The 21,141-nt window shown below is 37.0% G+C and overlaps 1 protein-coding gene across 3 annotated transcripts in view; it reads left to right on the top strand.

The window, feature by feature from the left end:
• Positions 1 to 21,141, top strand: part of SPOCK3 (SPARC (osteonectin), cwcv and kazal like domains proteoglycan 3) — a 296,939-nt gene that overhangs the window by 103,585 nt on the left and 172,213 nt on the right. For 2 of the 3 annotated variants that reach the window (XM_045831898.1, XM_045831896.1), the window contains exons 3-4: positions 7,647 to 7,655; positions 7,755 to 7,800. In XM_045831898.1, the coding sequence (XP_045687854.1) occupies positions 7,647 to 7,655; positions 7,755 to 7,800 (55 nt within the window). The remainder of the gene's footprint in view (positions 1 to 7,646; positions 7,656 to 7,754; positions 7,801 to 21,141) is intronic. The other variant, XM_045831897.1, reaches the window with a different exon arrangement.

Here is a 21,141-nt window from a genome sequence, read left to right on the forward strand (position 1 = left end):
TAGAAAATGCAGAAATTCTATGAAATTTATTCTTATTTACTTATAAAAAGATTAACAGTAAGTAGAGCAACAAGTTATTCTGGAGGTTTGAATGAAAAAATGTAATTGTTTTAGAAAGGTTAAAAATTAGGGGTCTTTTTCCCTTTTATATTTCACCTGAATATACATATCTTGCTGATTGTTTTCTTCTCTGAAAATAAATAGGCTCTTTTATTTTGAGGACTTTTGGCCCAGTCTCTCCTTTGCTGAAGAAAATAGGGGCCAAAATACTCTTTCTACTTCTGAATGTGTTTGTGAATATGTCCTGTTAGGGTGAAATTTAGAACCAAGTAGGTACCCTTTTGTCTCTTACTAGCTTGTGGAAAAAAAGTTTTGGTGGTAGGGGTGGATTTTTGGCATCAGGATTTATCCGAACAGAGGGCAATGGGTCACAGTTGGGAAGCTGGGTAAAAAAGTTTAGAGGCAGGGTAATTAGTGGGGATTAGGGGTTGAATGAAAGGTCTAGGAAGAGGCACAAATTCAGTGGATAAGGAGGAGAATCCTAGAGAAGAATGAGTAGAGTGCAGATTAACGTTTACACACCGAGCCAAGATACTGATCACTCCTCAGGATCTGTGCTGAGAATTCTCTGCAAGGTCAGGTAGCCATGTGCTAAGGCAAAAGCCATCGCTCAGCATCAGACACCCAGGAGGACTGATGTTGTAAGGATTTACCTAATGGATTGTAGCTTAAGTCCTGCAAACAAAGGGCAGTTTGGAGGTTCTGTATCTGTGCATACAAACAAGGACATGCTGTTATGAGAGACGGCTAGGTAATATTTGGAGATCTGGACTGCATGACTCGGGGGCTTTCTAGTTATTCCTTGCTGTGTAACAAACCACTTTAACACTTAGGGGTGTAAAACCAGTGTGTTATTCTCTCACATGGATTTGTGCTGTGACTATGCTCATATCTGTATTTATTACTTTGAATCTCCAAAGTGATTTCAGTAAACAGGTAGTAGGTTTTGAGTCATTCAAAAGTTCAGAATGGCTCTCTCACATGTAGGCAATGATTCCGGATGCCGTGTGGCATGAGGTCTCTCATCGTGGCTGAATGAAAGGCTCTTTGTAAACTAGACCCACGAGCTCTTGAAATCCATTCTGCCACATTCTATTGGCCAAGCAAGTGATGAAAGCCACACTGTTTCCGAAGGGAGGAGGATGCAGCTTTGTCTGTTGTGAGTAGCAGAATGAATGCAGTGAGGGAAGCAATTGATAGAGGCCCTCTTCGGGGATGACCCACTCCTGCAGCACAGGAGCTCCCCATTCTTCATCTCGAATTTCATGTTATGTCAGTTTAATAAAAGATAGTATGACATGACTAGAATCCTTTCCTGGTTATAATAATATAGGTACCGATTTTAAGTGCTTATTGTGAACTAGAAACTAGATTAATATTTTACTTGTATTGTCATTTAATCTTTACACAGCTTGAGGATATTATTATTAATCTCAGTTTCTGTAAAAATAAACTTAAAGACAATTGAAATGCCAGAGTAAGTGAAAGATAGAGGGTTCTAATTTTGTCAGAAACTTGACTCTTGATGTCCTGTTATATCTTTCTTTCTGTTTTCTTCTTCTTCAAAATTTGTAACTCACTAATTGAAATGGTTAAGCTAGGATTTTAAAATGTATACCAAGATAAGTTTGTTCTTAAATCTTCATAATTATTATTTCTGGAATTTTCATAAATTTTCATCATAATTTATTCAAAATTTAAAAAAACATTATATGAGTGACATCACTGATAAAACACTGTTGGCTTTGGAGGAATCCACTTCTGGTAAATTGTTAAAAATGATATTTTAAACAGTGTATCACTCATGAAATAAAATTCTTAAGTTCTTAATATAATAAAATGTGGTGATAGATGCCATTGAGTTGAACAAGTACTATCAAGTAGGACTCTGCCATCTGGAAAAAAAAGACTGAGAGAGAATCGCGGTGAGGGGCTTTCTCGCTGAGCGTGGCACGAGGCCAGTGTCATCACCTCGTAGGAGACTCCACTGTGAAGACTCAATCATGATACAGGGTGCATGTGTGTAGTTGGCAATATCGTAGCTGAATTCGTTTATTTATTCATCTTGTCTCTGGGACTAAGGTTTCTAGGTTTCCATAGTTATCTACAAGGGAGTTCTCTAAATTTGTAAAGAAGTCGTAGGAATCTTATACCACATGGATTTTTTGCAAAGCTGTAATTGGTTAAAGTGTATCTCATGTGCAAGATGGCTCATGTGACTAAATTATTATTTTAATGAAATTTGAATGCTATAGACAGACAATAATTAACTATATGTGTAACATACACATTATTCAAATATATATTTCAGCATATGTGCATGAATATATATTATGAGTGTGTGTATTCCAAATGGTTGACTACATACAAAGGTCCTGTATAAAATCCCAGATTTTCTTTTTTTTTCTTAAATTTTATTTTATTTTCAGAGAGAGGGGAGGGAGGAAGAAAGTGAGAGAAACTCCAATCAGTTGCCTCTCACACACCCCCAACTGGGAATCTGGCCAGCAACCCAGGCATGTACCCTGACTGGGAACCGAACTGGCAACCCTTTGGTTCACAGGCTGGCACTCAATCCACTGGACCACACCAGCCTGGGCTAAAATCCCAGATTTTCTGCTATCTGACTTCAGATAGGGAGAGAAGTACTATGGAAATATTATCACCTAAACTATTTTGGTATAGATTGGTCATAAAATTTTCTACTTAGAAGTGAACTGTTATATTTTTTGGATATCAGTACGCTGTATCAGAAATACCCACCATTGATAATCATCACTGCAACACTTACTGTGTTCTTGCTATGTATCTCCAAGGGTATAATCTTCTGTGTCTAATTTTATACTTGTGGAATACTTTTGCTTTGCTTAAAAATACTTAATAGTAGTTGTATAATATAAATTATAGAATGCTTATGGAATATGAGGGAGACTCCCCACCAAAAAAACAGAATTAACTTCTTGAGGGTGGACACCTTGCAGTCCAGGCTTCCCCTGCTACTTGAATGTTCTAGGAACCCATCTCTATCAGTGTACCAGCTGACGTTACTCTGAGAGGCTCTGTTCTACTTCCATGAATTTTTTTTGAAGACTCTTTCAACATGTTTGTCCATTTCATGATGGGTTGGGGAGGTGCCCACATGAGAGGTGAGTGTTCAGCAGTTTTTGACCAAATAAACGACCCCCAGAGCCCCACCTTCCCTATTCACTTGATCTTGCTCTTAGGGATGTTTTTGTTTCTTTGCTTTCCTGATGGAAAAAAATCTTCAAAGGGAAACGTTTTGCTGGTGTGGAAGAGTGAAAGAAAACCCATAGAAGCACTAAAAGTCATCAAAACTGACAAGTTCAAAAACTGTTTTGAGCAGCAGAAAAAAAGTCTTGATAGGTGTATGGCATGAAACAGAGTAATTTGAAGGTGACTGACCTTTAAACATATAAGAATAAATAGACAATTTTTTAATAAATAAACTCCTGGGTTGTTTTGGCTCCCTTATGTTGAACAAAATGGTGTCCAGTACATGTCAATAGTACCTCTATTGATTATTATTTTGAGGTGTCATGCTTAGCTAACAACATCTTTTTAAATATATGTTTCAGTAAAGTTTTATTGCCTATACATTTCTTTATAGCCACTTGAACAGTTTCAGTGGCTTAATAATCGCGAACATAATGCCTGAACATCACCCTTCTTATGTTCATCTCTAGGTGTTGTGGAGTGGTTGGGCATAAGATCCTTTCCCAGCTGATTACGTATCAAAATCTGTGAAGATGCTTAAGTCATCCCTGACCTAGTTTTCTAGCCCATATTATTCCTTCAGGCGAGTACAGATGTAGCAGTGAATAAAATAATTCAGCAGTTGATCTTTGGATTTAAACTTGTCCACAGACCTATTTCATCTGGCCAAAACCTGGTGATAACCAGTTTTTCTCACGAGACTCATTTCTCTATTCTGGGCATGGTGTTTTACCCCCAGTGATCACCTTCCTAAACTTATGTTCTGTATTTAAAGAAAATAGATACTTAGCCATTTTTGTATGAGTTGTTTGTTATAGCAAAATAGTATAAACACTACAGAAGCACAGGCATATGAAGAGGTAACTACATGATGATACATCTCCACAAAAGGATATTTGCCGTTAAATAGTTTGACAAAACATTAATACAGTTGTAAAGTGCTCTTGATAAAAAGTTTCACAAAAATGTTAGGAATAAAATAGAATGTAAAATGTTATCTCACTACAATGAACCATCTGTGTGAAAAATCTGTTATTGTTAGCAACCCATTGTTGTATGATATTTTGATTCATTTGTCTTTTTGTATTTCCCAGCAACTCCGATCAGTAGTGCTCAGAAAGGTGATTTTCCCCCCTCAGAAAACATTTGGCAATATCTGGTGACATTTCTACTTGTCACACCTTGAAGGAAGTCCCTACTGGTCTCTTGTTGCTAAGGGGCAGGGAGACTGCTAAACAGCCTGCTGTGACAGGACGCCCACACTCTCCCAACACGACAAAGAACTATTTGGCCTAAATATTAATAATGCCAAGGTTGAAAAACCGTGCTCTGCATTATATATGCATTTTATTTAAGATTAGGAAAAACAAAGCTTTAAAACCACAAGGAAAATGTTAAATAATAGGATACCGAATTTTGTTACATAGATAACCTTTAAAAACAGAACACGTATTTTTTTAAATACTAGAAATTAGTGGAAGTGTAATGTTAAATTGTTGTTGCTTCTGGAATTCACTGGTGTGAGCTTTGGAACAAGAGTGACAAGAATTCAACTTTGCCTGTTGGGACACTCCGGCATAGTTTCAGTCATCGGAAGCTGCCTTCCTCCAGTTGAGGGCATTGTTTGCAGTTATTTCTTAAATCCCTAGTTAGCTTATTTTGGATCTAAATTAAAGCCTGAGACAAACCAATATTCACAGAAAGCTTTTGAGACCAAAATAAAAAATAACTGCGCCTGAATGAACACTTACATGAAATACTTTTATTTCACATCCTGGCAGAACTCCTAAAATTTAATGAGGTGAAACCATTTTCAGGAAAAAAAAAGTCCAGTAATATAAAAACACAAAGAAAATAATCTAAAAATTGCTGATTGGCTAACTACCAGTATTTTGCTTTTTAATAGTAAATGCCAGTATTTTGCTATTTTGTATCAGATCCCCATATTGGCCAAACTTTAAGATTGCCTTTGACATAGCCAAAGACCCTGACTCACATTTTATATTATGATTATAGATCTTATAACTATGGTCCAAACAGAACCCAGCAGGATCATGTTATTCTGAAGGGAGTTATATGTGTTGAGGTTAAATTTTGCCATAACATCACACACACAGACGCACACACACACGCACACACTCACTCACACTCAATTTCTTCTAATCTGCAAAGATGTGGCATATTTCAAACACTATGTGTTGTGTCAAACATGTTGATTTCATGTTATCAGTGTTGTCCATGTCAGTTTCACACCTATTCCCCCTTCTATATCCCTGCCTTATTGACACAGGTGGTGTCATTATTGCAATAAAAATGTACCCTCGTCTTCTTTGATGATGACGCTGGTGGCTGTACCACTGCAGAATAGTCTTGGGTGACTGCAGAAACACTTGGCTTATTGCATTAACTGCTGCAGTCTTCAACAAACAGGACAGGCTATATGTAGGCTTTAAAATACTGCCTGCATCCAACATTTGGACATCACTTTCACAAATGTTATGAAAACTCTATGGCTTCTTCTAAAAAACTAAAGGACCTTATCAGCAGTGATGAGAATTTGTCCGAAGGTGATGAAGCCCAAAGATATTAACAGACATGAGCCTGGCCCTTGTGAGTAGCTGGTATGCTTAAGCATCCCCTTTATGCCAGATGTTGTGCTGGTATTTTATACTTTTTATGACTAACCCCTGCGGCAACCTTACCAGGTATGTATTGTTTTCCAACTTTATTCACATGGTTCTGAGGTTTTGATCATCACCTTTTCTAAAGTCACGCACTAGTAAGTGGTAAAGCCAGCCTTAAAATATGTTTTCCTGTTTCCAAATCTATCACTCATGTGCTCATGGTCCAGCTTTTAGTTGTGCTTCAGGAGAAGCTCCAGTCCTCGTTCCTGCGTGGAATGATCTCCAAACAGTGAAATACACTATAATCAGAAAAAAGAAAAGATAGGAAATGAGTGTGTTATGATCCTCAGCTGTAAGTTTAGAAACTTTGAGGGGAGTAATCTAATTTGAAAGCTTAGTTTTGTAAGAATTCTATTATGCTAAAATTATTTTAAAAAGAGATTTTGAAAAGAGACTAAACAATCAATATTTAATTAGCCAGTGGTGTTATTCTTTCGTAATTTAATCCCAGACAATTTTGCAGAACAGCATCCATCAAAGTGGTCAGCCATAACATGCCCTTCTCTTAATACAACCCTGTTGCAACATATATAAGACAGACAGGTGTCTTCTGTGGCTTTTCTTTCTTTTTCTTTCCTTCTCTTTCATTTGAAGTCAGTGCGGTAGGAATGCAGAAGATGGTGCTGAATGATTAATCACAATAAAGAACAATTTTTGTAGCAATTGAAAATTCTTGAATACATATATTAGAGGAATATATTTATTTCTGTAATTAAAATATATGCCACATTTTCCTCTCTGTACATTGAAAGGTGCTAACAAAATTTAGCACCTTTAGGAGATTAAAATAATCTCTCCTTGGCCTTTTTGCATTTCCTGTATTCTGCAGCTTTGCAATGAATTGACTTTGTGGGTCCAAGAGTATTGAGCTAGGACATCTTTCATCAATGAGCTTCACGATGTGCTACTTTTACTTACTATAGGGAAAATAGCTTATTAATTTAAACAGTGAAATCTGTTCTATTTTATATAAAAGGTAATATGTATGAAGTACATGAACGAGAATTTTAGGGTATAAAAACAGTCAATAAAATAGTCCATTTGACTTTATTCTTTTTAAATTTTTTTCACTATACTTTGCCCCGCTTTTATGTTATTTGGTCATATTTACAAACTACATACTAAATCCATAGTAATGTTTCTTTTCCATATCAACAGTTTAAACTTTAGGCAAGATTGAATTAGGTATGCATTTCTTTAAGCTTCAAATTGCATTTTGATGAACTCCTTAGATAATCAATTAATAAGTGACTGATTTGCATAAAGTATATTTATACTGTATGGGCTAGTTGAAAATCACTTGGTATTTTCTCTACTATATTAATGGTTCTATTTACTCTTATACTAGTGGAAAATGAAGTTGTATAATTGGAAATTGGCAAGATACTTTTATAGCTTATTAGCTCAGGGTAATTATCTGCATGTTATATTGCACATTGAATTGCAGTTTAAAGTATTGCATTATAATATTTAGGTAAAGTGGCAACGTAAAATAGTTAAATTGTTAGAGTAACCATTGACTTGCGCTGAAAATGAACACATTTATTGAAAAAAAAACATTTCTATAACATGCAAACAATGTGTTCTCTTTTGATAACTGTTGTTTTTCTCTTGTTCCTTTTTTTATTTTTTATTTATTTTTTTATAATTTGCTGCTTGCCATTGCAGGAAGTAGAGGTTTGTATTCAGCTTCTGTTTTTCATATTTTAGATTTTATATGAATCTTTACATTTTAATTACTCATGTGCACTCAATCCACATTATTTTCCCCCTTAGGATGATTATTTCCGCACTTGGAGTCCGGGAAAGGCCTTCGATCAGGGTAAGGATCTAATTATTTTAAAATAATATCACTGTTTTGGACATGATACTAATTGTCTTGTTATTTAAAATACTAAATAGGACAGTGTAGATGAATGGAAAAATTTTATGCAATAATTGCTTTCATTTCAGAATAATGTAGTTAGAAATACAGTTAATTAGGTAACATGGTTATGTCCAGATGTCTCATTAGATGTATAACTTAGGTTACTGATTTAGGTTTCTGAATGATACCATTCCTGTTTCTCTTAGTTGAAACAAGTCACTTCATCCAGTTTTGGAATATATTGAAGTGTATCCACTTGGAAATAATGTGTGTAAAATTTCAAAACATATTACAGCTTTGGTGTCTCTTTTTTAGTTAGTAAGAACTTTTATTTAAAATAGACCTGACTGGTGATTAGACTCAGCTGGGGTCTTAATAAGATCAAAATGAAAAGTCTTGCATATAATTAGGGTCCTCCCCCACTCCACCCTGCAACCTGTGTATACAGTTTGTAGTTCTGGTTTGAGAAACCATAAGAAATGAAGTACTTCAATTTGCGCAATGAGAATGAAAACATCAAACTCAATGCACAGGTAATTATAGAAATGATTAAACAGATCTGTTTACCGAATTGCAACAGTATGGTAATTGGTGTGGGGAGGAGGATGGGTGGAGACGGAAGAAAGTATAGAGGAATAAACAGTAATAAAAAAAAAAAAACAACACTTAAGAAAATAATAGAACCAGAAACTCTTCTTTTCATAGTTTGAAACAAAAGAAATTTCTTCTTCCCATAGGCTGTAGTAACCTTACAAAAGATTTCTATGTGAAGTAGCATCACTTAGGAATAGTAATCATTTCCCTGGCCAGTGTGGTTCAGTGGATTGAGTACCAGCCTGTGAACCAAAGTGTCGCCAGTTCAATTCCCAGTCGGGGCATATGCCTGGGTTGAGGGCCAGGCCTCCCCCACCCAGTGGAGGGCACTATCCAGAGGCAACCACACATTGATGTTTCTCTCCCTCTTTTTCTCCCTTCCTTACCCACTGTCTAAATGTAAATAAATAAATAAAACCTTTAAAAAAGTAGTATTCATATTAAAGAAGTCATAATATGTTATTAAAGGAAGCTTAGGGTATTTTGATATGTTTCCAAACTTTTGATTTAAGTTTTGAATGAATGCTACAATAGCCAACCTCTCCAAGAGGGAACCACCCCAGGTGCACCCAGACAGGGAGTGTTGTTAACATTGATCTTAACCTGCACTCTGAAACAGTTGTTCATATCCAGGCCCCTCTTTAACATTAGTTTATTTCTCCTGTACTTCTTGTGATTTTGCTATTACTTTTCAGTGTGCTTGTGGTATTTGCACTTTAAAATTCCCAAAAGAAATAAATTCTAAAAAATAATTTTGATTGGCTACTAATAAGTCAAGTGAAATGCACTAAAAGACATACAATGAAAAAATAATGACATGTATTGAGGTATATTTGCAAGCTTTCTTGGGAGATGCACTTTATGATGGAATCATGAACCTTGAAAAATTGGAGTTATGTATGAAATCGATGTTAACACTTAAATTTGACATACTTAGTGCATCCAATTACAATAAAGATGCTTTTTTTTTATTTCCATGTGTGTCACAATGTGTTGAATTGTGATTTATCTCTCACTAAAAAATAAAAATAAAAAAAATGGCTACAGGGATGCTTTTAAACCTTAATATACTTTAAAACTGATTTACTTTAATTTCAAAGAGCCTTTCAACCTAGTAACTTGTCAAAAAACATCATCTTCATGAGGCAAAGAGAAAGCTCATTAGATGATAATAGCTGGTATTTGTAAAGAGTATACGATATTGAGTCAGTATTCTAAGTATTGAATGTATTCATTTACTCTTGAAAAGAACCCTGCCAGGCTGATGTGGAAGGTGAGGCACTGAAGGAGGTAAAGCTCCTGCCAGAGGTCAAACTCCTCCAACGTGGCTGTCTGGATTTGGGTCCGGGCAGTCTGGTTCCGGAACCCCGTTTCCTTACTAGTATGTGGTCTGTTCCTCACTTGATAGCTCTATAATAAAATAATGGCATGCTAACAGAATTTTTAAGTGTATGCTTTAAAAATAACCATTTACCTGAATGAACATTAGAAATAGAGCTTGAAGCTTTGTTTCTATGTTTTAGGTAATATTTTGTAGGCTATCAGACCCTGAGTTTTGAGTGATGGAACATGTGTGGTTGGTAAACATATATAAGAAAGTATTATATAGTAAAAAAAATTTAGCCTGAGATACCTGTATTTATATGTTGTTTGGCTTTTGCTTTGAGTAAAATAAACCAACCCATTGGTAGACCCTACCCAGAGTAAGGAAAATTATCATTTTCCCATCTAGTTCTGAATAGGATAGAGTGCATCATATGGATAGAATAGACCTGACATAAGTTAACTTGTAATATGCTTGTTGTTCTTCCTGATAATAGAATCTTCTGTCAAGCATTATTTTCAAAATCTGATTGAGCTGTTGAATATAGAATAACTTAGAAAACTTTTTAATGAATGTTTATAATTTTTAATATATTATCTTTTTTATTGGTTTATGAACTGCCATAGCATGTCAATATAAGTTTATTTTTCACACTTTCTTTTTGGGGAGCTTGCCTGAAAGGAGTGACATTTTTTTGTCACTCCTTTCATGAAATATGAAAGGAGTGACAAAAAAATTTCCTTAGCATTTGTTGTGCGTGGGTCACCGGCCAGCAGTGACCACGGAACACTGTGGATGGCTCGACAATAAACACGTGAGAAAAAACATGCACAGAGACAAACTAGTTTCTGTGGGGAAGTAGGAACGAAATGGCCACCCCCCCCCCTAGTGGGGGAGCATGCTGATTTACAGTCCATACCTGCTTTTATTGGGATCATTTTGCATAATAATTCAGGTAAAGTACAGTACTCATTAGGGGGGAAGTAAGGGAACCATAGAAAACAAAGAACTCTGCCGGTCTATTGAGTCAGGGGTCAAAGAGCTGTAAGACTGAGGAACAAAACTAACTTCCTCCTAAGACCCTTCTCATTCAACTGAGAGCATTCTAAACAAAGAAGGTTTCACAGTAATTTACATATTCTTTCTTAGGCCTGATCACCCTGGGGAATCCGCACTTCTCAGTACAGAGCTGTACCACCCTGTCATTGTTTCAGGCTTAGGTGGAGCAAGGGAACTAAGGCAACCAAGAGATAAGGAGATTTTCTCCCAGACGCTAAGAACTCCGGCTATGTCAGAGCCGAGGAGCGAGGGTCCATCACCCCCCTTTTGCTGCAGCCCCCCCCCCAAGTCCTTCTTTTTGGGGGGCCTCCCAAAGTGATCGTGCCTGGCTTAGGTCGTTCTCCCCGTGGGGAATCTTACCCGTCTTTGGCTAACCGACCAAGCTTTTTGGGGGTTCAGTTATGAATAAAGCAGCAGAAGCAGCATTCCTGCCAGGAAGATAAGCTTTTATCTCCTTGCTGGCTTACAGTTCCAAGGGCGTTCCCTTAGCCTTAGCTAGGCGGGGGTTTCAGCCTCTGATACCAGTCAGGGCGGTTCCCAACAAGCATTATATTTTTTATACTTTTGTTTAGGCCATTTTAAACCATATTCATTATCTCATTTACTTCCATTTCTATAGATTGCTTTTCAAAATATGCAGAATTCAAAATAGCACTAATGATAATGTCAATATAATATACATGGCATTGTTTCTCAGGTCCAAAATCTGCTGTACATATATGCTTAAATGTGGACACACATACAAACAAACATACAAACACACACACATTTGCATCTATAAAATATCTTCTAGGTATGATTGTTCGTACATAGCTTATCTACCTTTTGGTTTAACTGTAGCACACTTTCCATCTTATGTACATTTCTTTTCATTAATGAGACATTGCCACTGTGTTTACCAAAAAAGGTAAGACTCTTGGTAAAATATAATGGTTTCAAATGAATTTAAGCAAAACTATTTTGGTGACGGTAAATCTACTGTAATATAAAAGAAAGCACATCAATGCCACAAATAAATTGCTTTGGTTATCTCCACTGGAAATGCCTACACCATTACTTCTCTTCATTAGCATGGCTAATCACGAGTTGACACAATAGAAATAGACTGAAGAATAGTTTTAATGAGGACATGCATCTTCTTGAATACAGCATAAAAATTCTTCACTTACGATGACAAAAGAAGAAAGAGATGCATGGATGAAACTGAAGTGGTAGCATGATAAGTATTTTAATGAATGGTTTGGATAGATATGCTGTAGCTTTAAAAAGATTTACTTCTTTTAACCCTACCTTGTTTTTGGATGACGTGTCAATTCCGGTGTATAAGTGATAAGCCACTGAAATTTTTGGTAGTAATTCCTGACAGTTGTTTAGAGACTGTACTTAAGCTGCAGTGCTATATCTACAAGGATCATCTTTTATTCAAAAGGGTTTTTTTGGGGTGGGGGCAGTTTCTGCAGGATTTGGTATCTAGGTGCCCTGAAGTAAAAGACTTGGAAACAAAATGTGCTTTCTGTATTTCCCTAACTGCTCTTTAAACCAGCTTGGAGTTTCTCCACTCATGTTCAATGGCAGTGAATTATAATCAGTGGATTAATAATAAAGAGGTGAAATTTAAATAGATCCAGAGATTTCAGGACAGACCAGTTTCATGTTATTGATGTGTTTCACCTGCTTGTGCAGATCTCTGGTGCAGGAAGTGCAGCTGGGACCGAAATCAGCACCCTTCTGTCATTTCACAGATGTTTCTCCATGTGCTCACTGCCTAGGTGCAGAGCTCTCGGTGAAGGGCAGCCTGAGTCCAACTGGCTCATTAGGTTGCATTTAATTTAACAAAAGTTCCTAAAGAAGTGGTGTGTGTTGGGGACAATTGCTTAATTCAAGGTGCTCAAAATTAGGCCAGAAAGATAGATATGTTAATGGCTAACCTTGCATCTAGCCGAGTTAGTCTTGCGAGAATTGGAGGGGGTGAGAAAAAAAGACTTGGCTCTTCAAAAGGGTAGTCATATGCTTAGCCATGTATGTATCTGTTGTTTCTATATTTTCAGGATTGATTCCTGGAGCTTTATATCATTTTCCAAATTTTTCACATCCATTTGCAAAATTTGCCACATATACCCACAGTCACATCTTGACATGCATCTTTGCAATCATCTCTGGCTACAAAGGAGAGGATGTTGAGATTTCTTCTGGAGCTTTCATCTAATGAACAGAGCTGCCAGGGGTGTAAACTCCAGCATCTCTGGGCCACACTGGAAGAAGAAGAGTTGTCTTGGGCCACACATTAAATACACAAACACTAATAAAAACTGATAAACAAAAAAAAAAGGGTTTTTAAGTAAATTTACGATTTTGTGTTGGGCCACATCCATAACCATCCTGGGCCGCATCCCGTGGGCCTTGGGGTTGGATGCCCTTGTATTAATTATGCTTGCAATTATTTCTGAAATTGAAAAAGACTAGCGTTTGAGAAAATGCACCCCCCAACCTGCCTTTTCCTTCTTAAAAAAATGCATTACAATACTTCTTAAGGCACCGAATGAGTGGATTTCACAATGTATATATTGCCTCTCTCCCTGATGCCTCTAATTTTCACTTGTTTACATGAGGAGTTTTTTTTTTCCCCATGTGTTTAGATGGTATTTTTGACCGTAGCCTGAAACAATAGGTAGGTCTGATCCGGGCTTCACAATAGAGGCATGGTGGTGCCACAGTGCTGCTTTGTTGAAAATGCTGGGGCCTTTTGGCATTTTTCTAGTGGAAATACTGGTGTTCCCAGAATTGAAATTCAGTGGTGACAACATGCAGACTATATGATTACAGTATTTTCTAAAAAGGAAAGTTCTGAACCATTATTTGATCTGAATTATTATTTGATCGACTCAAAAGAATTGATTTTGGATTTTTGTACAGTTTGAAATAATGGCATATTAGGGTACTCAGAGCTGATAGCCATGCCAATTTCTAGCATACATTTTATTTTACATCATCTATTTGGGAGCCTTGGCTTATAGAAACCCTCTGGAAAACCTGCAAAGACATTGAATTCAACCTAGAACCCAAAAGTGCTTGTTCCTTTACTCTGTGTCAGATTTAGTCCATAAGAACTACATAGGGCTTCTGTGTGGGAAATGTATTTCATCTTATCTAATTCTGATTTATTTATACAAAGAGTATTTAATTTGTTTACACCATAATTTATAAAATATAGAAATAAAAAATATGATCATTTTGTTCTATGTCAAATGCTGCTTTTTCCTCCATAGATAATAAAGATTGTATAAAGGTTTGTCTTTTTAATTTAGAAGATAAAATTGAGATAAATAATACTTCATTTGGCTTATATCACAGTAACCTACATAGGTGTGCAAGAAGGCAAATTATATCTATTTCTTTTTAATGATCTTATATGTTACAAAATTGTGAATCTAATTTATAGAGCAAGTAGGTAAATCAGATATAATCAAGGTGTTGAGATATTTAAAAAACAATATTCTTGTCTCAAACTTTGATAGTCTAGCATAGTAATAAATACTGTGAAGATTGAAAGATCACTAGATTCATATGGGAAGTTGTATTTTTGGCAGGAATCCTCCACTGGCCTAAGGGGTGATTTTTAGTCCCGTCTGAACTTGTGAATACTAAGCGCTCATTTAAAAATACAGTTGCTTAGGCTTGGTCCCTAAACATTTTGTTATTATTTAAGTGGGTCAGATTCTGAACACATTGAGTGTGTGTGTATTTAATTAAAAATTGTAAATATATATAATATGTAAAATGTTTTGCTATTTTAACTATTTTTAAATATATTTACATTGCTGTGCAAACATCACCAACATTCTTCTCTAGAACTCTTACCTCTTCTCAAACTGAAACTCTGTACTGATTAAACAATAACTTTTTATTCCCCTCTCCTCCCAGCCCTTGGCAACCACCATGCATTCTACTTTCTGTCTCTATGAATTGGGCTGGCCTACATTTGTCATTTAAGTGGAATCATAAAATATTTGTGACTAGCTTCTTTTACTTCCCATCATGTGCTCAAGGTTCATCTGTGTTGTAAAGTGTGTTAGAATTTCCTTCTTTTTGTAGGCTAAATAATACTCTAGTGTATATAGCCAAGGTCTGTCCAGAAAAAAGTCCAGCTATTGTTAACGAGAATGGTTTGCGCAGTATTGATGAAACCTGGCAGTCAAGGAGAGTGGACTGGAATATGTGTGCGTGAACAATGACGACCTCACTGTTTTAGTCAGTGGGAGTGGTCGACACCCTTGAGTGAGCATGTGTACTGTGTGGCTGTGGCATTCAAAATGAGTGAGTAGAGCAAGGAATCTGCATCAAATTTTGCATTAAGCTTGGACATTTCTCCATGTAAACTATTCAGAAGATTCAGAAGGCTTTCCAAAACAGTGCAATGAGTGCAGCACAAATAAAAGGGTGGCACAAATATTTCAAAGATGGGCGAGGATCTGTTGAAAGTGATTCATGTTCTGGAAGGCCTGAGACAAGCAAGCGGAATACCTGAGAATGTTGAACGTGCATGGGCTTCAATCAACAAAGGCTTTTGGCTTTTCCCAAAACTAAAATCATCTTTGGAGGAGAAGAAATTTCAGACTATCAATGAGATTCAGGAAAATACAACAGGGCAGCTGATGGCAAATGAGAGAATTATGTGAGGTCCCAAGGTTCCTACTTTGAAGGGGACTGAGGTGTCATTGTCATGTGCAATGTTCCTTGTATCTTGTATCATCTTCAATAAATCTGCATGACTGGATGCTTTCTGGACAGACCTCATTGTGTACTGCATTTTGTTATCTATTCATCCACTCTAGTGAGCCACTAGAGTAGAGTGGTCCATCCACTCTGGACCACTGGGTTGCTTCCATATTTTGTTATTGTGAAAATGAAGCTATCAACATTGGTATACAAATATCTGTTTGAATCTGTGCTTTCAATTATTTTTTTAGCATACCAGATGTTAGAATTGCTGGATCTCCTAACAAGTCTTAATTATTTGAGGAACAACCATATTATTCTCCTTAGTAGTTGCATCATTTTACATTCCCACCAGCAATGCAGAAGGTTTCCAATTTCTCGACAGCCTCACCAGCATTTGTTATTTTGTGCTTTTTAAAAAATAATCCTGTCCTGATGGGTGTAAATCTGTTTGAGTTTTAAACTCTGCAGTTTATTATTTTATGCAGATACAGATGAGAGTCACAAGGCACAAGCCACAGCTTACCAAAATAATTTCTTTCAGTTACTCTGGGGGTACTGAGAAGATTTGTGTTAAAATGTCTACTCTTTTGAAGGCAAACGAAAGTGTCAGGGGATTTTTAAAAGCATATTCACCTTTTCAGATCTGGTGCCAGAGGGAGGTATACAAGGGGTTTGAGAATGGATTATGGGAATCAAGAAAAAAACCCCAAGATAAAGTCATTGTTTCCATAGAACAAGCACTATCTATGTATCTGTGTGTACACACACACACACACACACACACACACACAACCTTAAAAAGTTAGATACATTCTGTGATTTACAAAGGAAACTAGAGCTGAGAGAGGTTGATAAAGGTAACAAAGCTCATAAGGTTTGTAGCTAGGTTTGAAATCTTGCATTAGTGGATTTCAAAGTCCATTTTCTCTTTTATTATGCAATACTGCTTTATATTCAGCTCAGCTATATGCATATTTTTGGTCTGTTTCTCCCCTCAGACAAACATCTTTTTCATGAAAAGACATGATGGGAATGACACAGGAATGTAAGTCACCAAAGGGCTGATCATTCGATACACATTGGCTTATATTTAGAATTGCTCCAGTACTGAAGAAGGAGGGTTTGGAACTTGTATTCTAATTTTTAGAGTATAGGAATATAGACTTTACACTCACATATAATTTTTACCTAATAAGTGCCAGGGTTGTTGGCATTGGGGTGTAATTCCATCCCTTGGGAATAATTTACAGCGTATCTGTAAGACAAGAAACAGTTTCAAAGGCTTATGACAGCTTCTGTGTTCTTTCTTAGAAGTCACTTTTCTTATTTTATTTTTGACTGTTTATTCTATTACAGTTGTCCCAATGTTTTTCCCTTTTACCCTCCTCCACCCGGCCCACCCCTCTGGACCACAGTTACCTCCTGCTTCCTCGTCCATGTCCGTGAGTCATTCACACATGTTCTTTGACTAGTCCTTTCCTCCTTCCTTCCACCATTTCCCTGCTCACTCCTCCCCTCCTACAGCTGTCAGTCTGTTGATGCTTCCATGTCTCTAGTTCTATTTTGTTTATTGGATTCCGGTTCTAAGTGAGGTTACATGGTATTTGTCTTTCACCTACTGGCGTATTTCACTTAGCATAATAGTCTCCAGTTCCATCTTTTTGCTGTAGTAAAAAGTAGGACTTCCTTCTTTTTGCTGAGTAGTATTCCACTGTGTAAACCTACCACAGGTTTTTAATCCATTCACTTACTGGTGGGCACTTGGGAAGTTTCCAACATTTAGCTATTGTGTGTAGTACTGCTATGAACATAAAGGTGCATAAGTTCTTTTGAATTGGTGTTTCAGGATTCTTAGTGTATATTCCCAGCAGTGGAATCACTGGGTCATAAGGCAGTTCCATTTTTTGTTTTTTGAGGAAATTCCATATTGTTGTCCACACTGGCTGCACCAGTCTGCATTCCCACCAACAGGGTACTTCTCGTTGAAATCTCCTGTCTGGAACTCTCACCCCATCTCCTTATATGCAATGTAGACAAGAAGTACGAGTGTCTTTAGACCAATAGCAGTGAGGCTTAGAAGTAGCTATGCGTAATCACTAATAAAATCAAGGAATTGTTTTAAAGACATTTATTTATTTACTTTTAGAGAGAGGGCAAGGCAGAAGGAAAGAGAGGGAAAGAAACATCAAGGTGTGATTGCTGCTCACACACTGCCCCCCACCAGGCACCCAGGCCACCACGCATTTACCTGGAGTGGGAATTGAACCGGCAACTCTTTGTTTCACAACCTGGTACTCAATCCACTGAGCCATACTAACCAGGGTAAAAATTAAGGAACTTTTACCTCTTTAGTGTCTTTGATGTCCAGCCTTCAATTAGACTTTCTACTTGGAAATGCCATTCCATTCTTTCATAGCACTGCCTCTTAAACTGCAATCTCTTTGATTCTCTTTAATTTTTAGCCTATATACTTGATCAGGAGTGAGTACATTCATCCTTCTGCATGAAAGTTATTTGAGAAGCTTTTTATTATTTTTAAGATCGATGACCACTTTTGGTTAGAATCCTCTGCTGCTCATTACAGAGGCTGGAATGTTACAGTCATAGTCTCTTTTAGCTCTAACATTTCACAATGTTTGCATTTTGCTGGATTGCTAATTTGCTTTTTAGTCCCTGGTTTTATTTTATTTTCTTTCTTCTCAGCCTGTTTCTTGAGAGTTCTGCTCAGGACCCCCTCTTCTGTGCTTTAGTATTTCTCGAGGTAGCTGAAATAAATGATTGACAGGCAGAATAGTTGGATGGACATTTACTTGATTGTGCCATGTAGTCAGCAGTTTGAATCAGAGCTTTGGTGATACAGAAGCTACCTTGTGCAAGTAGTTTAACCATAGTGAAGTTGTTATTTGCAGAGTTGTGAAGCTCAATGTTTGGAAGACCTATACACATAAAAATATGTAAAATGTTCAATATTTTCCCTTTTTTTCCTCTCATATTGCCTCTGGGGAAAAAACCCACAATTTTAAGTAAACTTTTACTACTTTTATTTATAAAAACTTGTTTTTTGTTCTGGCATAATATAATTTTTCCATTTTATCCAATATTTCAGTAGTCAGAGCAATCATGGAAACTACTGGCCTCCACAGTCTGGCACAATGATTATTTTGAGAGTTTATATGAAAATTATCTTCCTTGACAAATTTAGAGAAATTTATAATGTTCAAGACATTGGATACAACAAACTGTTACTTTATTATATTAAGCAGTATATATTACAATTTTATTATTAACACAATGGAATAAATTAGACTTCTAGGTAGCACAGTATGGTGTGCTTAAAATAAAAACAGTCCTGGAGTTAAGCCAGACTTTATTTTTCAGCTTTTCTGAAACTCAGTTTTCTATAATTTAAAAACAGACTTTAAAAAAAATAGTATGAGGACTCTCTCTTCCTATTATAATTAAATTTCTTTTTTTAACTTTAATTAATTTGATAGAAAATTTATCTTTTTCTGTATGGTGATGATGTTAAAAAGATCAGTGTTTCACTTATAATTGTGGGAGGAACTGCATCCCGCAGAGCTCTCCCGGACGCCTTGAATGAGAAATGAATCGTCCCGGACACAATCTTGTTGTCCCTGCAGGAAAGAGGGTGGCGATTCCCTCTAGTGGGGAATGCCCTGAGCCCTTCTCCCAAATGGGTTTTACTGGGAATGGTACATGTAGGTGTATACATGCATAGCTCATCAACCAATGTCAAAAGGCTGTATTCATACAAAACAGGTATTATTTATAGATAACAATGGAAGAAACACAGAGATTTGTCATCAGTCAAGGTCTGTGAGACAGGCCTGTTGCTGTGTTTTTTGAGATAAGAAGTTTACTCCTTATGCCTTGAGCTTAAACATCTGGTTTATATAGACAGGGCTATAGGCAGAGCAGGCTTTAAGGGATAAAATATGCATTTCAGGCCTGGTTTCCACAGGAACGCTTGGTGTTAGAGGGGGTCATGCCTGCCACCTGTATTACCTGGTTTTCCAGAGAGACTTACCAGCCCCTTTCAGAGCCTGCTCTCTCTGGGCTACAGTCTCTGAAACAACACAGAGCGGTCCCCAACATATAATGCCTTGAAATTTATTTCTGTTACTTCTTAAATGAAATGGGAAAGGTTGGCCATATAGATAGTCCTTTAAACAAGTTTTAGTAATTTGTTTTCTAAATAGACTTTTTATTTTAAGTTAACAGCAAAATTGAGTTGAAGTTACAGATAATCTCCATATATTCCCTCCCCCCAAATGCATAGTCTCTCCCATTATCAACAGCCCCCACCAGAATGGTGCATTCATTATAGTTGGTGAACCTGCAATGACACATCGTAATCACCCGAAGTCCACAGTTTACACTGTGGTACATTCTTAGTGCGGTACCTTCAACAGGTTCTGATAAATGTATAACGAAACGTCTCCATTGTTATAGTTTCATAGACAGTATATTCACTGCCCTAAAAATCCTCTGTGCTCTGCCTCTTCTCCCCTCCCTTCCCTTCCTGTTACCCCTGGCAACCACTGATATTTTAATTGTGTCCACTATTGCCTTTTTCTGAGCATTACACAGTTGGACTCATATAGTATATAGCCTTTTCAGATTGGCTTTTTTCACTTAACAGTATGGGTTTAAGGCTCGTCCGTATCTTTTCATGACTTGATAGTTCATTCCTTTTAGCTCTGAATAATATTCCATTATCTGGATGTACCATGCTTTATCCATTTCTACTGAAGAACATTTTGGTTGCTTCCAAGTTTTGGTGATTCTGTATATGCTGCTATAAACATCCTTGTGCAGGTGTTTGTGTGGGCCTACGTTTTCAACTTGTTTCAGGTAAATACCCAGTAGTGTGATATTGCTGGATCATATGGAAAGAGTGTATTTAATTTTGCAAGGGAACACTCAACAGCCTTTCTTTTTCCCTCAGTCTATCAGAAAGTGGCTATACCATTTTGTGTTCCCACCTGTAATTAATGAGAATTCCTATTGTTCTACATCCTTACACCATGTATTTGCATAACTTATTTTTCCCTTAGATGTTTCAACCTGTAACCCTTATAAAACATCTGTAAATAAACTTGGTCAATTACTGTTGCGCGTGGGTCACCGGCCAGCAGTGACCACGGAACACTGTGGATGGCTCGACGATAAACACGCGAGAAATAACAACATGCACAGAGACAAACTAGTTTCTGTGGGGAAGTAGGGACGAAATGGCCACCCCCCCTAGTGGGGAGCATGCTGATTTACTGTCCATACCTGCTTTTATTGGGATCATTTTGCATAATAATTCAGGTAAAGTACAGTACTCATTAGAGGGAAGTAAGGAACTATAGAAAACAAAGAACTCTGCCGGTCTATTGAGTTGGGGGTCAAAGAGCTGTAAGACTGAGGAACAAACTAACTTCCTCCTAAGACCCTTCTCATTCAACTGAGAGCATTCTAAACAAAGAAGGTTTCACAGTAATTTACATATTCTTTCTTAGGCCTGATCACCCTGGGGAATCCGCACTTCTCAGTACCGAGCTGCACCACCCTGTCATTGTTTCAGGCTTAGG

The sequence above is a fragment of the Phyllostomus hastatus genome, unplaced genomic scaffold, assembly GCF_019186645.2.
Source record: "Phyllostomus hastatus isolate PE091 unplaced genomic scaffold, TTU_PhHast_1.1 phas_contig_159, whole genome shotgun sequence".
NCBI lineage: Eukaryota > Metazoa > Chordata > Mammalia > Chiroptera > Phyllostomidae > Phyllostomus > Phyllostomus hastatus.